The sequence below is a fragment of the Drosophila busckii genome, chromosome 3L (assembly GCF_011750605.1).
Source record: "Drosophila busckii strain San Diego stock center, stock number 13000-0081.31 chromosome 3L, ASM1175060v1, whole genome shotgun sequence".
NCBI lineage: Eukaryota > Metazoa > Arthropoda > Insecta > Diptera > Drosophilidae > Drosophila > Drosophila busckii.
The window spans coordinates 6,375,154-6,396,189 of NC_046606.1; the positions used below are offsets into that span (position 1 = coordinate 6,375,154).

General features: G+C 38.9%; 3 protein-coding genes across 3 annotated transcripts; 2 read left to right on the forward strand and 1 right to left on the reverse strand.

The window, feature by feature from the left end:
* Nucleotides 1–236: 236 nt before the first annotated feature.
* LOC108598427 (ras-related protein Rac2) lies at nt 237–1,805 on the reverse strand. Its single transcript, XM_017985054.2, has one exon. The coding sequence runs from the start codon at nt 1,468–1,470 to the stop codon at nt 892–894; it is 579 nt and encodes a 192-aa protein (XP_017840543.1). The 5' UTR covers nt 1,471–1,805; the 3' UTR covers nt 237–891.
* Nucleotides 1,806–9,302: 7,497 nt separating this feature from the next.
* On the forward strand, nt 9,303–20,366 carry LOC108601134 (homeotic protein female sterile). Its single transcript, XM_017989061.2, is given in 8 exon segments — nt 9,303–9,649; nt 9,723–9,830; nt 12,815–12,893; nt 15,036–15,889; nt 18,704–18,835; nt 19,197–19,704; nt 19,706–19,931; nt 20,011–20,366. Coding segments are annotated over 8 exon segments (2,139 nt in total). The 5' UTR covers nt 9,303–9,504; the 3' UTR covers nt 20,098–20,366.
* Nucleotides 15,995–17,393, forward strand: LOC108601135 (putative uncharacterized protein DDB_G0271606). The gene has a single exon (XM_017989062.2). The coding sequence runs from the start codon at nt 16,002–16,004 to the stop codon at nt 17,373–17,375; it is 1,374 nt and encodes a 457-aa protein (XP_017844551.1). The 5' UTR covers nt 15,995–16,001; the 3' UTR covers nt 17,376–17,393.
* Nucleotides 20,367–21,036: the final 670 nt, after the last annotated feature.

Below are 21,036 nucleotides of genomic sequence, written 5' to 3' on the forward strand. Positions count from 1 at the left end.
TCATTAATCTTTGCTGCCCATTAGTAAACCCATTTATTTTCCTTTTTTTTTGTTGTTGGTTTTTTTTTTTATTTATTTACAAAAATTTAACATTAATTTATGCGTTAATATAAATATAAATTTTTTTCAAAACACATTTTGGCAAAAGTAGTAGCATTAATTTATAATTTTTGTTGTTGTTGTTGTTTGTTAGGCCATTTAAATAAATTAAAAAACTATGCTCAGTACAATTAAAGAAATAAAAAATGCATATGAAAAAAGCTTGATACTAAATATTTTTCAAAAATATTTTTGCACACTGCAGTTTGGAAGCACTGCATTTTAGTTAAAGTTAAAGCAACAATTTTTTAAATAATTTCGTACATGTGTGTGCAACAAATTTGTTCAAATCGATAAGTAAACGCCAGGCACGCTCGATCGCTCTCTCTCTCTCTTTCTTACGCTCTCTTGCTCTCTTATCAGTGTGCCTAAGCGCCAAGTCTCAACTCAACTAGATTTATTTACAATTAATTATAGCATTTGATTTGCTGTTGTTGTTGTTGTTGTTGTGGTGTTTCCATAGAATTTCTAAATGTATTTGTCATAGACTTTTTACTTTTATACTGGCTCCCCCCACTACTACACAAGTAGACCCGAAACAAATTGAAGGCGTTTACGCTTGGGCCCCACGCACCACTTACAAAAAACATAAATACACTTGACAGACATAAAGCAATACTTTTGCGCTCTCTCGCTCTCGCTCTCTCGAAACACACTCAACCGTGACTGGTTACGCTCTCTCGATCTCGCTCGCGCGCTCTCGCTCTCTTTTCGATGCTCAGCTATGTTAATGAGCAGAGCAACAACAACATTGAGCTGAGCTGAGCACTGAGCGCAGCTGTGGGCGACGACTTAGAGCAGCTGACATTTGCGCTTGTGTCCATGGCGTATTGGTGGGCAGAGCACAGATCTGATAGCCTCATCGAATACTGTCTTCAATCCCTTTTGGGTCAGCGCCGAGCACTCCAGATATTTGACCGCCGCTATTTCCTTAGCCATAGCCAGTCCTTGTGGATATGTGATGGGCGTTAGCTTCTTATCCTTCAACTTCTCGATCGTTTGCTTGTCATCGCGCAGATCGAGCTTTGTACCCACCAGTATAATGGGCACATTGTTGCAATGATGACGCACCTCGGGGAACCACTTGGCGCGCACGTTCTCAAACGAGGCTGGGTTGACCAGCGAAAAGCAAATGAGAAATACATCAGTTTGTGGATAGGAGAGCGGGCGCAGACGATCGTAGTCCTCCTGGCCAGCTGTATCCCAAAGGCCCAGATTAATGGGCTTGGCATCCACCATTACATTGGCGGAGTAATTGTCAAAGACCGTGGGTATATATTCGCCGGGAAAGGCATTTGTAGTGTAGCTGATCAGCAGGCAGGTCTTGCCCACGGCGCCGTCGCCAACAACAACACATTTGATGGCCTGCATGACGTCGTCGTCGTCGTCGTTCCAACTTTTAGTTTCTTTGTGTTTATTAATTTACGCGCACACGCACACACACATACACACGAACAGTCTTCTTAGTATGCGGGAGGGCAGCGTAGTTAGTTTTTTTTCTTTGCTGCTTTTTGGCGATTATACAACGAATATTTTGTAGCTCACGCACGCGTTACACACACCCACAGACAGACAAACGTTAAACACATACACGGCTGCAGCTAATCGTAGTTGATTATATTAGTTAATCAATTTCTTGTTTGCAATTTTGTTCGTTTGGAGAAATTCGCACGTAGCGTACACAAAAAACACACCCAAACGCTCTGATCTCGCTGCTGTTAATGAACATTTGTAGCTCAACAGGGTGCTGTTAAGACAGCAGAACAGCGCTGTTAGCAGCAGTGCTGGCAAGCTAGCTTATTTAACGCTAGAACTAGCGCATACGAAAATGGCCTAGCTTGTGTGTACGTCATTTAAATGATCGTTAAATGCTTTGATAAACTTGCGTGCTATTAAAATTTAAAACTAAACAATTATTAAGCGCTGCTTGGCTGCAAAATTAGCAAGTTTAGTTAGTAGCTAGTTTATTTTAGCTACTTGGCAACTTGCTGGCAGCACTAGCTCCCACACATGAGCAACAAGAGCAGCCAGAGCAGCAACAGTGCTGTCTCAAATATTAGGCACACTGCTCTCGCTGTGTGAGTCATCAATTGTCGCTTGAGTGTTAAGAGAGTGAGAGCGCATAAGAGTGCGGGAGAGCGCGTTCACTTGACCTTGCTTTGGTCTTTTTTGTAGTTTAGTTTTTCTATATTTGTACGCTGGTCTGGCCTGGCCGCTTTCCATGAGTTTTTCTTTTGGCCAGCTACAGAGTTTTCCATGCTCTGGTTGTTGTTGCCTTAATGGACCACAAATATGCATCGACAGCGTTGCTGCTTGTTGTGGTTGCTCACTAACAATGCAAACGCAACCGTAAACGTAACCGAAACCGTTACCAAAACCCAAAAGCCAAAATCCGCATCCGCGTCCGAGAGCGCTCCAGACTCGCGATAGCCCAAAACGCAAAAAAAATAAATAGGAATTGAACCGTTGTTGGCTTCCGCCTATGCAGCCACGCCCCCACAGCCAACTATCCACACACCATTGAGCACACACACAGAGATTTCTGCACAATTGCATAAATGAAAATTGTTAAAGTACCACGTATTTTGAATTTCGAATTCAATTCCAGCCGCTCGCCCGCCAAACAATTTTCATAATTCAAGTTAATTTTTTGAGCCACGATAATTGGATAATTAAATAGGCGCGCCTCAGCGAATTTTGTTGTTTATAGTAATTACATAAATAAATGTTTTAAGTGCTTAATGAAATTTTATTATTAAAAATGCAAATCAATTTAACTAAAGCGTATGAGGTAGCGCCAACTACTGCATGCGCTTTAAATAATTAAAGTGCAGCAATAATAAAATTAAATTTTATATATTTTGCTGAATTTACTTCAGCTTAACTGCTTGATAATTTTGCACTTGCATAATGCCGTGTGCATTTTGCAATAATTAATTCCTTTGCTTGTTAGTCGGCATTTAAAGAGCTTAAAATATTATCTTACCAATGCTATTTGTTCAGTTCACGTTTCACGCCTGCGCTGCCGCTGCTTACATGTCCATTAAAAAAAAAATAAGCGAGCGAGCGAGCGTGGGAAGAATAAAAATGAAATGAAAAACTGTACAAATAATTAAAGTAGAGAAGTGAAATATATGACAGCAAATGCAACAATTATTTGATAACTGTCACAGTCGTTGCCTCGTAATTGGCGAAGTGAAATATATACACACGCCCACGCACACACACACACACATAGTCACATATGTCTGTGTGAAGAGAGTTATTCATAATTGTTGTTGCAACAAAAGTGGCAGAGAAATGCATAACAAACTGAAAAATATGCACGCCATTTTTATTGCCACACCAGACGTGCCACACACACACAAGCAAACACAATGCGCGGCTAAAGAACCGCAGCGCCGCCCCCTCTCGAGCCGCTGAACCCAAAAACAAATATAAGCCGGCATGACTGCTGACCAACAATAAATTTAACACTTTAACTGCTGTGTAAACAACTGCATGAAATCCGTGCTGTTAACGTTAATAATATGCCATATACTCACACACACACGCACACACACACACATATACGTTTTACCTATACAGCAGCAATGGCTTTAATGAGCTTTGCAGTTAAGATAATTTTGAAAGCTGCAGTTGCAATTAAAATTTAATAAATTTCAGTTATTTAAGTCGATGAGTGTTTAAGATAATTTTAAAGTTAAAATTGCAATTGAAATTTAGTTATTTGATTCATGAAGTGTTTCTATCAAAGAACTTTACACTTAAATGAGCTTTGAGTTTAAAACAAAAAGGAAAACTGCAATTGCAATTTACAAATACTTTACGTAATGCAAGCTTCAATTAATTTTTTTTAGCTATAGCTCAAAAGTAAAGTAAGTAGCTGAAATACTTTAATGAGCTTTCTCGTTAAGTTAATTCTAAAGCTGCAGTTGCAATTAAAATTCAAAATTTCAATTAATATTTAATTATTTCTAAGTGCTGCAATTAAATGAGCTTTTTATATTAATGAGCAAATAGACAGCTTTAATGAGCTTTAAGCATTTTGAAGCTGCATTTACAACTTAATAATTTGCAATTAAATGCACTTTAAAGCCTTAGAAAATTGAAAATAAAACAATTTGAGCTTTTTGATGCGCTTTAGCTTTATTGTAAGCCAGCAAACGCTTTAGATTTAATTATTTTATGCCCAGCTGTGTGGGCTTAATGAACTTTTGCTAGTAGCTTTAGCAACTTTATGATTGCCAATGCAAAGTTTAATGCAAATGAAATTATTTGTTGTTGTTAAATGAGCAACGCAATAAACTGCATTGCACTGTCAAGTGATAAAATGTCATTTGCTCTGCCTTTATTATATTTCATACAATTGCACGGCAAAATATTTTTCATTTATATGTAGCCTGCCACATGTTGCAGACAAACTGCCAGGCGGCAGGACTACCAGTTGGCCTGTTGACATGCGGCAATTATTAACTTTTATGCGGGCAGTTTTGGTTCGGTTGGGGGGAGGGGCTGTGGGCGTGGCTGCCATGGCACCGTGTGTTTGTTATTAATTTCTTGTTATTTATGCAAATAGTTGGCACTTAATACGCTTGTAAATTGTTGCACATATATAAAAATATTTGTTGCAAATTGCTGCGCGCATTATAATAAATTAACAACAACAAGTTTCGGACACGTTGCGCAGCAGCAGCAGCTTATCGATAAACATCTCTGAATGCATAAAAACGTATAAAAAACTGAACTGAACTTTTAGGCGCCTTTGTGTATGCTATATAAACATGACTGAGTTATCGCTGGCAGACGTGCCGTCATCTTGGCCAGCCGCCCACCCAGCCACTCCCACACTCTCTAGCTCTGACCAGCTCATGCCACAATTTTGAGCTCTGTGCTCTCTGTTTGGTTTCGCTTGGGTCACGTCGTCGTCAACGCCATCGACTGCTTATGAATAAAGTTTCCAGCCCCAGCCCCCCTCTCACTCTCTATTGCAATTGGGGTTATTTGTCGCTCTATCTGGCACGCTTCTCGCTCTATGTGTGTGTTTTCTAGCTCTTTGTTTACTTCTTGTTGGCTTTCAATGGGCCCCAGCGTCTATTCAATTTTTTGTGTGCTGCTATTAGAGCCAAACATTGCTCTAACCACAAAAGCTGCTGCACACCCTTAAGCAATTTGAAATGAAAAGTTGTCTGCACACATAAATAGACAGCAGAATAAAAAAAAATGTTATGTGTTTATATTTTTGTGTGACGAAATGTGTCCTTTGACATTTGATCTGGCTAGCTGATAATATACACTGAATGTTGTTTTCACGTTTGCCTATTTAATGGCCTGTTGCATTATTTAGCACGAGCTGTGCAAGCCAATAAAAAAATAAAGTTACGTATACGTCACGTTGCCAGTTGTTGACTTTAAGCTGCTGTCAGCGCAAGCTGATTACAGACTAAATGGCAGGGCAGTAATTACGACTTTACTTTTAATTGAAGACAGAGAGAGATAGAGAGAGAGAGAGAGAGAGAGAGTGCGAGCAAGATAGCGAAGAGTTTAAGCAATTTTTAAATGTGACTGAACGTTGATAAAGAATTTTTTCATTAGCAAAATAAGTGCACAAGTTTATATCAATTCTGATTAAAATTAAGTGTATTAAATATTTTGAGTAGATAGAGTTAGTGAAGCAGAAAAAAGAGAGAGGGAGAGAGAGAGTGTGTAAGGCTGAGCATTAAGGATTTCTTCATTGACTAGCCAAGTGTACAAAAATTAATAAATATGTAAAATATGTAATATGTAAATATGTAATTCATATATTCATATATATTATATATATGTTCATAGTATATGTAAAAGATTCAAAGCTTTAACTTTAATTCATTTTGAATTAAAATATTGGATATTTTACAGATCAAGTGAAACACTTGACACGCTTATATATGTTAAATATTAAAAAGTGTTTTTAAACAATACAATAAGCGCTCACACTCAATTACAGGCAGCTACACATGAGTTGCGTTCGCCTTGGGGGTTTTTTCTTCAAGCAACAACTTTTACTTGCTTAATTTACTTTTGCGCGCAGGCAGCTGTAAATAAAAAAGCGAAAAAATTGCAGAGCAAAGCCTAAAAACAAGCAGGCGTTGCGCCAAGTGTAGAAATGGAGTTAGTAGTGTGTATAGTGCGGGGTAGAGTCAAGAGTAAGCAAAGAATTGCGGCAATTTCCTGCGCAATTTTACTTGTGGTTGAACTTGCCAGCCAAGCAGCCAGCCCAGAACTTACCTACACATATATGCTGCATATGTGTGTGTGTCTAGTTTGTTAACACACACACTTTGGCGTTGAGCTGGCGCTCAGCAGTGCAGTTAATTATAATTAAGACGAGTTAACTAACCACTTGGCAAGCCACTTTTAGTGGAGAGTGTCAAGTGTGCACATGAGTGTGTTGACTTTTGCTATTGTCTAGGCGTTTAAATTTGTTAGCGCTGCAGGTTGTTGTTGCTCCAATTAAAGCAGCGTTCATTAAAAATTGTTGTTGTTGTTGTTGTTGCTGTGGCAAAATGTAGGACACAACAAAAAATTGTTGCATATTCAACAGCCAACAGTTTTATTCAATACGGCTGCGGCTATAGCTCAGGCTACGGGCTTGCGCCGATTGTTATTTCTGGCTTTGGGTAACGGCTTTGTGGCATGTGGCATGCAACAATGGGCGCTGCTGCGCGTGTTAGCCGTCAAGGAAGCTGTGAGCTGTGAGCTGTGTGTGTTTTATGCAAAAAGAAACAAAAAGTAACAAACAAAACGTAACAAAACGAAACGAAACGCTGCCAACGGCATTGCATTGATGCCTTCATTTGCAAGGACAATGCGATGAGACAACAGCAGCAACCAAAGTGTATTGACAAGGATGTGGCAGGCAGCAATTGGAATGATGTGAGCGGGCAGGAGCAGCAAAGCGCAAGCTATGAATAGAAACAAGTTAATACACTTAGCTTAGCAAAGTTAAATACGAAGCATTTAAAAAATGCACTTTAAGCTTTAATTGAAATTCATTTTGCCTTAGAATTATATTAGAAAAATATTTGGACGTGCTGCAAATTTTACAGAAAAGTTTGCATTTAAACAGACAAATTAATATAGCTGCACTTTCAACGAAAACTTAGACAATGAATATTTTTTATTTAAGCACAATCTCAATTCTTATTAAATTAGAGTCTACAATTTAATTGGAATGAAACAGCTACAAATGTTTTAAGCCAAAAAGATATGAAAGCTTCAGTTGAGCAAAGGCGCAGCTTAAATTCTTAAAAAGTCAAATTAATAAATTAACAATAATAAGACTTGCTTTAAATCAACTATTTTATTAATTTAAAGACAACTGCGCTTAATTTTGATGTTGTATGCAAAATAAAAGTAAGAAAAATATTAAAAAATTTGTTAATATAAAAGCTGAGCTAACTAACAATAGACAACTGCACTGAATTTATAATAAACTGAGCAAAGTAATCAACGAACTCTGGCTTAGAGCAAAAAACACACCAAAAGCGTTAAATGAATGGCAACGCCAGGACAACAGCGTAAAGGATACGACTGACTGTGTGTGGCTGTTGAGGGGTTTGGAATTGGGGCGACGACTGGCAGTCAGGAATGCCATTATAATAAATAAAGCGCCTTTCACTCATAACTGCCATACACAATGCAGCAACAAAAAGCTGTCTATATGCAACACACACACACAAACACATACATATATAGTTATATATAACTCTTGCATGCTTTCAACTGGACTTTTAATAAAGCTGATGGGGCCGCTGCTATTACAATCGATGCCTTTAATCAAGCGAAGCGGCTGACTTAAGGTGTAGGCTTAAGCAATTAACAACAACTGTTGTGCACATAAATTTGTAATAAATATAGACACACACACACACACACGCTGCATAAAAATCACATTAACAATTTGCTACAACAAGAGTATTTTATTTTTATTGCAAGCATGTATATTTTTTTATTTCATGCGGCGTCTTTTATGCTATGCAAAGCACTGAGCATAGACAGGACACACACACACACACACACACACATGTTGCCAGGACCTGCTGCTGTTGCTGCTGTTGGAAAAGCGCAATAAAAACGCTTAATTTTTCACTTGTAAAGTGAACGTGTAAAGCTTCGCCCGCCCAGCCCCACACACTATGCAACATTTATGACTGTTGAGAGGTGTTGCTCTTGTGTGTGTGTGTGTGTCTGTGTGTGTGTAAGCCATTTAAAAGTTATTTAATTTAATAACACGCACAAAACATGTTCCAAGTAAAAGCAAACGAACATAAATATGAGACACACACATACTTAAGTGTAAGTCTCATGTGTGTGCATTAGGGCGGCTCAAGCAGCGACTACTATTAAACCAGTGCAGGAAAAAAATTATTCAAAAATATTAAAAAATTTCTACGTAAATAAGTGAAGCTATTTACCAAATTTGATTTCTCTAGCTCTTATAGTCTCTGAGTTCTGGTTGCTCATACAGACGTAGGAACGAAAAACTATATCAACTTGCTGTTTAAGAATATAAATACTTTTTGCAGCCTGCCACGCCTCTTTGTTTATGTTACCTACATTTGCAGAATTTCTTGTTAGCCTTTTCTATTTTGCATAAAAAATATGAAAGTGTATAAAAAACTTTAACCTAACTTAATTAGATTTTATTAAGATATAAATAGAGTCATAATGAGCTGATCTTAAAATTCTTTATAGCCTCAAAATTTCTTAAATCTTTTCTCACTCAAACAAATCGATACACCCTAATGCTTCTTTTTATTGCTACGATAGTGTTATATATTGAGTTTTTCTTTATGTTTGCAACAGCTTGCTTGCCATTTAATATTTATTGTTAACTTAAATTTATAAATATTATTTTTAAGCTACAAACATTTTTTGTTTTACAAATTTTCAATCAAAGCCCAAATCCTCTTGACTTTTGGCATTTTTGCATTTTAATTGTGTGGCGATAAGATTAAAATTCCGCGCAAAAAGTAAAGCGCGTATTAATGAAATATAAATACGCCAGACGGCAAACGATATGCTTTGTTGCATGTGCCCCATAGACGTTGCAAGCTGATGCCGCGCATTGATATTTAAGCCGCAGCGCAAACAAACAATGAACAAAAAAAATATAAACAAAATACGTTTGTCAATTGGTATTTAAAGCTGCTGTTGTGCTCATTTTTTTCATTTCAGCTCGACACTGTACACAAAAAATCAACAAACAAGCAGCTCGCAACTTGCCGCTTGCCGCTTGCCACACACAAGGCCGTCAGAATTGCTTTCTTGTATTTTGGACACACGTGCGCCGCATCGGCTGCACCAGCGGCCTTAGCAACAACAACTGGAGCCGCCAGCGCCGCCACCGCCGTCGCCACAACAATGAAGCTATCAAAGCTGTCCAACCAGACGAACTCGCAGGATCCGCAGGCGGTTAACTCGCGCATCTTTGTGGGCAATCTGAATACATTTCAATGCTCCAAAACGGATGTGGAGCGCATGTTTCAGATCTACGGCCGTCTGGCAGGTGAGCGTCCCCACCCCCAACTCTCCCCCCTCCCTAATAGTTTATATTGTTAACCTTTGTGTTTGTCTTGCAGGCATTTCCATGCATAAGGGCTACGCCTTTGTGCAGTTCACGAATCCTTTTGATGCGCGCAATGCCTGTCACGGCGAGGATGGCAAGACTGTCCTCAGTCAGACACTAGGTGAGCATTTTCTATATATGTGAAAACACAATCAGAGTCGAAAAAGATTTCCACAGAAATTTTTAATTGAAAAAGATTTTATTATGAATGCAATAGGCGAGGCAGTTAGAATCTGTTTATATAATAGAGTTAGCTTTGTCTTGAAATACAAATAAATATAAGACAAAAGGAATTAAGGAATTTGAATTTACAGCTGTCAAACTTATATTTTTTATAGAATTTACAGCAGCATTGACTTTGTCTAAAGTAAACTTAGTAGTTTTTTCAATTATTTTTGAGTTTAATAGTTAGTAAGCTTTGCAAGACAAATATGTTGATAAAACGAGGATAAATAAATAGCTATTTAATTATAACTATCAACTTAAAGGAATAAGTAAAAAACTAAGTTAGCTAAGCACACAAATTTCAATTGAGCTTGGAGAAAATAAATCTGTAAAATATTTAATGATTCTTTTCTGGCAACTCAAAGTAATGAAATGTATTTGTCTTTAAAGAAAATAGTTTTTAAAAACGCTGCTAGCTTTTTTAAAAATTCTAGAGAACATTTTTGAAGCTCTGTTAAATGCCAAAAATAAAAATTCACTAAGCGAGGCTATACATAAATTTCTTAATTCATGCGCCTAAGCTAGTTAGTAATTTTTTTTAATATAGCTTATGCTTATAGCTAAAACTAAAGCTGCTGTGACTAATTCGCCGTAGCTGCTGTGACTTTTGGCTAGTTAAGTTATGTTTATAAATTATAACAGGGCAGAAAATATTTAATTTAAGGCACAAGCACTTGCTTTTGCAATAAAACTAGCAAACAAGGTAGTTAAATTTTATTTTTTAGCTGTAAGCTATCAACACTTTAACAAATTTTGATTGCAGCACGATTTATGTGCCGCCGCAAGCTTTGGAGTATTTTCTTGCAGCACCTAACTAAAGACCTTAACCCTCACTGCCATGTGGCATGTGTGGCATGCAGCACTATGTTATGTATGTGTGTGTGTGCCTCTTTTTGTGGTTGACGCCTTGGGTTAATGGCCGCGCCATTGCCGGAAGCATTGCACTAAAATCGAACAAACGCGCCAACTTGAAAGCTAGAGCCAGTGGCAGCGACTTCTTGAGGCAGTTAACAGCTAGTGGTAATAAGTGAGGGCAACAACAGTCGAACAGCTGGTGGCATGCATAGTGGCCATATCTTTAGCTTGGGCCTGTCTGCGTATTTTTTGTGCAACGGAAGTTGCTTGCAACTTAAAGACTGTGCGGCATAAATTTCAATGCTGTGTGCTGGCCGCAAAATGCCTTTTAATGAAATTTCAATGTTGTGTGTGTGTGGCACACACACATATATAGCATATACCGTTATATATAACATATACCTGAAGCTGTCTGTCAAGCTCTGACTGTTTGTCGATTTAATTTAAACGCTTAATGAAATTTTCAAGCGGCAACGTGCGTCACTTGCAGCTGCCACGAGGCAGACAGACAGCCACACAGACAGACACTCAGCGTGTGAAGAACAACTTAATGCACTTAGTGCGCTATGTCTGCACTGACAATGCTGCGTATACGCGATATTCATACGCAGCGTTGACTCAGCGCAAATAAATGTGAAAGTAGCTACGCTTATTTTTTTTTCACGCTACTTATGCAAATGCAAGACGCTAATTCAACTAAAGCCACAACAAAAACAAAAATACACAAAGCAAAGCAAAGACAACGAAGCTCTCAAGTTGGGCAGTCCGCTCTGGTCTGGCGCAATATTTCATTGCTACGCGCCATTGACTTTGCAGAAATCCTTCTTATGCTTTTATCCTTAATCTTAATTATAGAGCTGGCTACAGCAGCGACTGCAAAATTGTAACAAAAATAAATCTAAAAAGCGTAAAAAACCAAATGCAAAGCAGCAGCAGCTCACAGCATTTGTAGTTATAGCAACTGCCTAGTCTGGAGTTGGGTGTGGGCGCAGTCGTCGCACTTCAAACTTTGTCATGAATTATGATGAACGAGCCTTGCTCACCAAAAAAAAAAGAAGAAGCAGCAGGCAGACGTCGCACCCTTTTCATTGAGTTGTTACAAAAAAAAGCAAAGAATTGAGCTAGCAAATGTTAAATCTAATGCAAGGCAACAGGCTTTAGGGTTAACTTAATAGCTGAATACACTGCTAAGGGCGTCAAGTGTTTGGTTCATAAATTTATAGAATTTAATGTATATTAAAGTTTGTTGAGCTTAACAGACAGTTAAGTTAAAATAATCTTTAGCTTAGGTAACTGAAAACAATTGTATTAAGTCTTGGAAACATAAAAGTAACAATTTCAAAACTATAAGTAATACTTTTATATTACAAAAAATAGTTTAAGTTATGTATTTGGCTTTGTTTGCTTAAATTTGTTATAATGTGTTGAATTTGCTAAAAAATTATTTAAAAAATGCTTTGCTACGTTTTTGTCATTTTAAGTAAGATAAAAATATTTGTGAAAATTTATTTCGATTATTTTTTGCCTTTATTTTTTATTTATTTCAAAGCAAGTACTCAAATTGCAGTGCTAAGCACATTGATAATTTTTTAACTAAGCTCATATTAATAATTTTAATTGCTTTTATAATTTGAAATCATAACGAAATAGAAGCGCATAGAATCTTCGCTTCTCTGTTCCCTTAACTTTAATTTCACGCTATGCCTTTTTTTTCTTAGCCATAGCCGCGTGCTATATTTTTTATGAAGATTAATGATTTGCCAGATTGAATTATTAGCAGAAGCAAACAATTTTTTAATCACTCAGAGCTTAGACTACGAACTACATTTGCATAATGAAAAATCAACACACACACACAATGAATGAAATACAATGGGCCTGCTCTATTGTCTACTACAGTGGGACAACTTCAAAGGCCTTTGTGTAGCCCAAAAAAAGAAAATCGAAAAAGGAGTGTGCGCTCGCCTTGATTAAGAGCCAACGCTATTTACTACAAATGCTGTTTGTTTGTTTGTTTGTTTGCAGATGTCAACATGGTGGCTGAGCCGAAGGCGCATCAAATTGGCCGCAAACGTCAGAATGTGAGCAAAACGGGCAACGATTGGTAAGTGTGAGGGGGTGAAAACAATTTCAAATGCAATTTGCTGCCAAATATTTTAATTTAAATAAATAAGCTGTTAGAGCGTTGCTTTTTTTTTTTGGGCAATTTAACGCAGCCATGTGGCGCTCATTTGCTTATTTACATAACATTTAACTGATGGTGCGGGCGGGGGGTGGCAGCTGGGAAATTGAAAAGTTTTTGCGGCGCATATAAATAAATAAATAAGTTTACTATACATCACTAGCGTGGCAGGCAGGCCAAGTCCAGTTGCCTTTTGTTTCACACACACACACACACACATATGAAATATATTTGGCCAGGCTGTCAACTCTACGCTGGGGTTGCTTACTTCCTGTCTGGGTCAGTTGTATGCCAATTCGAGTGCTGCGTCAACATAAAAACGCTGCACAAAAAAAACGCTTGTGCGCTCTCTTTCACACACATGCTCTGTCTCGCTCACTCTTTCTTCTGCTTGGCACGTTTGTGTGACAGTTGCAGTTGTTTGTTCCCTTTGCCTGCTGCTGTTGCTGACATGTGAACTTGTTTGTCACCGACGTGCCTTAATGATGATGAAGCATGTAGCGTAGTGTAGTGTAGTGTGTAGTGTAGTTTCTGCCTTGTGTGTGCGCTCGTGTAAAAATATTTAATTTCAGCTTAATGATGCCGAAGAGCGAAGGCTTTAAAAACAGCAGCAGACTTACACTCGTGGGCAGTTGCATAAGACTAAGCAAACTTTAAATGCATAAAGCGAACGCAGTAAAATTTCTTGTTAAGAATTTGCTAGCAGCTCATTTCATACAAATCATACATAAATAAAAAATAAATACAGCGAAACGCATTGATTTAATTTCTTGCAAATAAAGTTCATAAAATGTCTGCTGCCAACTATTAATAAATAATAAATAAATATTATTTAAAATGCAGCTTATAAAACAAACTCATTATCAATTGATATCAGTATTGATAAAAAGTTAAAAATTTATTAATAAACTATTCAAAATTCAATTTAAATCAAATCAATTGAAGCACACTAAAGCAAATATATTTAAATAAGCATTGCAAATAAAATGCATAAAATGCCTGCTTAACCAACTATTAATAAATAATAAATAAATGCTGACTATGAAATAAAACTATTCATAAATATAAATAAAATTAAATGATTGTTTGAGATTAATTCAAGCTTAGCAAAAATATTATTATCTGAAGTTTTTTCTGCCTAATCAAGCAAAATTGCTAAGCCACTTTATTTTTATTGAATTCATTAACACTATTAAGTAATTAATTAAATTCCATTCAATTATTTGCTATAATTTAAACACTTAAAAGTGCTTAACTAAATTAAATTGAATTAATTTCTCTAACTTAAACACTTAAAAGTGCTTAATTAAATTGAATTGATTTAATTTCTCTAACTTAAACACTTTAAAGTGTCGAATTTAAATTGAATTAATTTCTCTTACTTAAACACTTTAAAGTGTCGAATTAAATTAAATTGAATTAATTTCTCTAACTTAAACACTTTAAAGTGTCGAATTAAATTAAATTGAATTAATTTCTTTAACTTAAACACTTAAAAGTGCTTAATTAAATTGAATTAATTTCTCTTACTTAAAAGTGCTTAATTAAATTGAATTTCATAAATTTCTCTAAACTAAACACTGTTTAGTGCTTAATTAAATAGACTTGAATGAATTTCTATAACTTCAACAGTCTTAAGTGCTTAATTACGAATGCGTTTGCTTATGTTTTAAATTTGAAATGAATTGCCCTATTTAACTGCCCAGCACTGTTTAACAGCTTTGATTGTAATTAAAACAGTCGCTGCTGCCTTTACAGCTACAGTGACGTCCAGTCCATTGACCACAGGCGTTTGCACACAAATTAACCACAATTGTTTGCCACGCCTCTTTTGTGTGCTAAATGCGACCACAAAATGTTGCTGCTGCTGCTGGCATTTGTATCAATCACAGGCAGCGCCAGCAGCAACCCAAACGACAATTCAAATGCCAAGCCGAGAGCCAAACAAATATTGACAGACAGCTAGACAGACAGACTGACGAACTGACAGTTCAACAAGTTTCTAGCGTTTGTTTGCTTAGCTAACTGTACTAATGAGCTGTCAATTGTTTTTTATATTCACAGGGACTATTTCTACGACAGCTACTGCAGCTCAGCGTTGCGTGGCATTGGCGTCGGCGTTGGCGTTGGCGTCGGCGTCAATGGCGTGCGCGCTAAGAAGCGCAAGCGTTTAATGACCAACAACAATAGTTTGGCTGCCCAGCAGCAGCAGCAGCAACATCACAGCGTTGCTGCTGTCGCTGCGCATCAACAACAGCAGCAGCAACAGCAGCAGCAGCATCATCATCAGCAGCAAGTGGCTGCTGTTGCTATGGCAGCAATGGCCAATTTGTTGCCACAGCAGCAGCTGCTGCTGCATCAGCAGAACTTGCTATCAAATGCGGCAGCAAGTGTGGCCAATACAGCAGCCACAAATGGCGGCGCCGCTGCCACGTCCGCTGCGCTACATTGGTCACCATACAAACAAGAGCAGCAGCAACAGCAGCAGCAACAACAACAGCAGCAACATTTTGTGGCTGCTGCCACAGGTTTCCAGTTGAAAAGCGTCATTGCTGGACAGTCAACGACATCGCCGCAGCATGCAAAGTCAGCAATAATTGCAAATCAAACAGCGCTGGAGCCGTACGGTGCCTTTGCCCAGCAGCAACAGCAACAGCAGCAGCAGCAACAGCAACAACAATTGGGCTGTCTGCTGCAACCGTTGAGTTTGGCATTGTCCCCACAGCAACCACAGGCGCTACAATTGCACAATCATGGCCAATTGATGCAGCAACAACAACATCAGCAGCAAATACACTTGCAACAACAGTTGCAACAACAACAGCAGCAGCAACAACAACAACAACAACAGCAGCAGCAGCAGCAAGCACAGGAGCAATTAAGCTTGCAACAACACTGGGGACCATTCAAAGTCTACAGTAAGTATTGACTGCATGTGTTTACTTTGTAAGCTAAGCTAAGTAGCTAGTTACAGTTTAGTTAGTTAGTTTGAGCAGCAGCCTTTGGCTTTATTGTTAAAAAAAATGACGCATGCCACTGTTGATTTTCGAAATGTGTCAACGTGCAGCGTTTGGCAAACTTATTGGCATAACTTTACTAATGCTGCTGCTGCTGCCGCGACAGAGCAATCAAGCACAACAGCAACTGCAACTGCAGCAGCTGCAACAACTGCCCGCTGTTAATTTAAAGCTGACGCCGCCCTACGTCAATGGCATGTTGAGTCTGAAGGGCAGTCTATTGAGCAACACAGCGCCCGTGAAGCAAGCAGTGCCCACGCCCAGTCTGGAGCAATCGGATGTCAAGTATTATTTTCCAGCTTTGAGCGCAGAGCCGCGTGTGGCAAGCAAAAAGCCGCTGCTTACAGCAGAGCAGCAAAATCAGCAGCGTGCAGCCGAGGTGCGCGCTATGGTGAAGAATCGCTTGCATCAGCAGCTGGAGCAGCTGCACCAGGAGCTGCAACAACAGCAGCACGATCGGCAGCAAGAAACACAAGAGCAGCAGCAGCAGCAACTGGTGCAGCCGCAAGTTCTGCTGCAGTCAATGCAACAAATGCCAGGACCTGTTGTCATGCCCGCGGAGCAGGCTGAGCCAGCACAGCAGCAACAGTTGCAGTCAGCTGCTGTGGAGTCGCCGCAGCAGACGCAAGTGCAACTGGCGCCCACTACGCCAATTGATACGGAAAACAATTGCAATGCACAAATGCAGCTGCTGCATCAGCTAGCGGAATATTTTGTGCAAGGACAGCAGCAACAGCAACAGCAGCAACAACAGCAGCAGCTGCAGCAGCTGCAATTGCTGCAAACGCAGCCAGCAGCGCTGCAACAGCAAGTGGCACCAGTTGCTCCAACGCTTGTGGAACTTGCGCCAGCTGAGTCAGCAGCGCAGCCCGACGATGCTGAATGTGAAACCACCGAATGCGCTGAAGACACCACAGCAGCACCAAGGCCCAGCAGCACACGCAGACCCAAGACCACAGCCAGCAGCGTTGCTGGAACAGACACTGTTACCATCAAAGTGGATTTCGATAAAGCTTCAATGCCAACAACAACAACAGCCAAGCCCAAAGGCAAGTCCGGCAAGGCCAAGCTGCCCTGCTGCACCAAACCGCCGTCCACTGTGCTGCACGTTGCTGCCCCGCTGCTCACCATGCCACATAGCTTGCAACAGCTGCGTCGCTGCCGCAGCGTGCTTGAGCCGGAGCTTGAAGTCGATGCCATTACCACTTTGCTGCGTTATAGACAAGAGCAGCGGCACAAGCAGACGCCACTGCGTCCACAACGCAAGCAGCAGCAGCTCAGACTTAAGACCTACGATCAAGCGGAGCGTTTACCGCGACATGTCTGGACCAAAAAGCAAATATTACAAGCCGAGGTTAAGCTCTGGCCGCGGCTCAAAAAGCATTGAATTTCTATTAATTGTTTTTTATACTTATTAATTATATATTTTCTATTTGCACAGTTAATAATAGCAGCTTTAATTTAGTAGAATTTATTTGTATATCAGTCTTTTAAAACAAAAGCAGCAGCAGCTGCTGATCATCATATTCATATTTGTTTCGAATTTTATATAAAACAAATGTGAATATATATGAAATAATTACAATGGATATCAGCTGATTTTTTGCTAAGCCAGTAGACAGTCGACCATAATGTACTCACAAAAAAACTCTCCACCCACTCTACGCCACAGCAGCGATGCTCGCGCTCAGTCTCAAAGCGAAGGCAGCGCTGCACTCTCCAAGCGAAGGCAGCGCTGCACTCTCCAAGCGAACGCAGCGCTGCACTCTCCAAGCGAACGCAGCGCTGCACTATCCAAACGATAAGAACGAAACGCTCTTCCAAGCAAAGATGGCGATACGGGCTCTCTAAGTGACAAGAACGAAACGCTCTCTAAGCAAAGACAGCGACGGGCTCTCCAAGCAACAAAAACCCATGATACAATAATATAAAGGTAGCGGACTTGCGCTCTTCCTTTTGAGTGTTTCGGCTACTCATCTTAAGTCGCTCTCACTCACACCCTATATAAAACGAAAGCGAGCAAACAACAAAAAGGAAGAAGAAGCTAAGCAACTCAAGAGCACAATTCGCTGCCTTAGATTATTTTACCATGCACAGACCGATCGAGCGCTGACGAGCAAATGACACGAGCAGCGAGGCTGTCATTTGAGCGCAAGACCAGCTGAGCAAGCCGCTTACATGAGTGGGAGGCTGACAAGTAGGTCGGAAGTGAGTCCACTCACAGGTCAGTCGTGCATGGGCTGTTGGCGCGTGAACAAGTAAAGAAAGCAGTGAAGTTTTTAAAATTTAATTTACTATATGACATAAATATAAAGACCTCTGGCTGTAAACTAGTGTTATTGATACAAAATAAGAAGAAGAACAAGAGCTAATATAGCAGATTTATAATAATAATTAATAGTTTTGTTATTAAGAAATGTAAGCAAACGAAGCGCTTGTAAATTGAAATTTTATCCTTTGATTTACATTGAATCAATTGAAATTCCTATATATAAAGTAGCAAATTGTTAACATAACTGATTTTTATATAAAATTCCTAATTTAATTATAGCTGCATAATTTAAAGAAAAAGAATTCAATTTTTAATTGGAAATATAACTGTATCATAAACTTTATTAGTAAAACTCTCTCCACGACTTTTAGCTCAATAACTTTAGCTCTCTGTTTGACGTATTTTACATTTGTGTGTGTGTTTGTTTTTGTTTTATTTTGCAGGCAATCCGGACACATTAATCTGTGGCAATTGTCGAGAATGCTTTGGTGAGCTGTCTGAGTTATTGGAGCACAAGAAGAGCTACTGCAAGCTGAGATTCACATGCAAGTGTCAGGATGTGGCATTTGCGGCAAGTAAGTCAACAACAAAAACAATAACAATAGCAACATTTGTTGCCCTGGCAGGCAATTAATTTATGATTGTTAAACAGAGTTTTTGTGCAGCGTTGCCGCCGTCTGCATGTGGCATGCAGCAAAGTGTGGCATGTTGCATGTGTTTATCTAAGCACTGCGCCTACTATTGTTGCCAAGTCAGCAGCTACGCTGACTGTCTGTCCGTCTGTCTGTCTGTCTTTGGCTAAATTGCATTTAAAATTGAGTTATTTATGCGCCTAAGCCTTGCCCCAGACACACACACACACACACACGCACACGCACACATGTGCAACGTTAAATAACTAATTAATTCTTGCTTGTTGTTGCCACACGCACACAGAGACGCCACCAACGAGCGCCAAATTGCTTTGCGCCGTTTGCAAGGACGCTTTTGCCAATCCCTGGGATTTGATGGTGCACGCACAGGCCGCACACATGGTTAACATTTACGAGCTGGGCGATGAGGCTGCTGCTGCTGTTGCTGCCGTCACCAACAACACGTCGCCAACAAGCAACAGCAACTGCAACGATGCAGCTGCAATTGCAGCCAATGGACATGTTGCTGCCGCTGCTGCAACTGTTGTTGTTGCTGCTGCTGCTGTTGCTGACGAGCCAAACAACAATAACAAAATTAGCAACAACAACAATGCCATTGACAGTGACAATGCCAAAGCACAATTGTCGCCTTCAGCTGTTGGCGTTGTTGCTGCTACAAATGGCAGCGATGCTGCTGCTGCTGCTGTTGTTGCAAGCAATGGTCATGCCTGCAGCGATATGGATACAGACATGGATATCAAGTTTGGCATCTGCACTTTGCCCAGTCCCAAGGAGGTGCGTTTAACTTTGCTGAGGCTTAAATAAATTGCCTAATGCTTTGACTTTGCAGGATCAGCAGCGTGATGATGGCTCGTTGGATGGACGCTTGTCCAGCAGCTCACAGACACATCATTCGGATGATATTAATATGAATATAAAGCTAATGAATGGTTCGGTATCATCGCGTGGTAGTTCACCTGGCTTGGATGCGGATGAGCCGCCAGCTACACGCGCCTGCATTGTTCGCACTTTAAGCATTGTAAGTAGCACTTGATTAAATTAATGCACATTTAAGACATTTGATTGTTCAATTGTCATTTTTTTTGCTTTGCGTGCAGGAAGCCGCTGCTACGCCAGCCACGCCCACTGCTGCCGCCTTGAGCCTGATGTCCAATGGTCTTAGCTTAGCTCTGGCGCCGCAATAAAGTTCAGAGCAGTTTCAGCAATTAGCAAAATCAAAAAGAAAAGTTGTTCAAGTACTTATATCAAGAATTTAGCTATATATGCAACTAACTATAGTGCAGGCATAGTATATGTATTTGTTTTAGATTTGTGTGTGTGTGTGTGAATGTGTGCAACAGTATTTATAAAATACTCGTATTGCTTTATTGGGGGCTTTATGTAATCGTCGAATGCGATGCAAGTGCAATTTATTCAGTATTTTTGTACTAGACTTAAACTGCAAAAATATATAAAATTGAAAAAAAAATAATATATATATAACAGCAAAAGAACATATCATTTTACATTTAGCTGTAACTTATAGTTATTATTGCTAGCTATAACAATTTAAACAACAAAAGGTATATAACATTAAATGTATTTGTTTTTGTTTTTCTTTTTTATTTAATTTGTTTTTTGGGTTTCAAACTGCATATGAGAACATATAGGTAAAAACATATAATGAAAAGCACTTGAAAAAGTTCATGGATTCGTTCATAGTTAAACAACAAATGAGCTTTGTATATAGTCACCAATAATAGCCAGCGAAAACAGTTAATCAACAAATTTATATGTTTCACATTAACAATATTATTATGTTTAATATTATAATTCGGCATACGTACAGTGGTATATCAAGTATTTGTAGCATAGTAACGAACAAAGTGTTTCAAAAACAACAGCAAAATTTTAGCTACTCTTATAAAACTTACTAATTATAACTATACTACTGCATATATAACTTAACACATATACTTACATATACGTACATAACTATATCAAAACTAGCAGCTATGTACATATAAAGTTTAGTTATAACAAAATGTATTAATTTATTACGTACAATACTTGCATATATATATAGAATATATATATATTGTAAACAGTAACCGTAACAACAATTCAATTCAATGTCCTCCAGC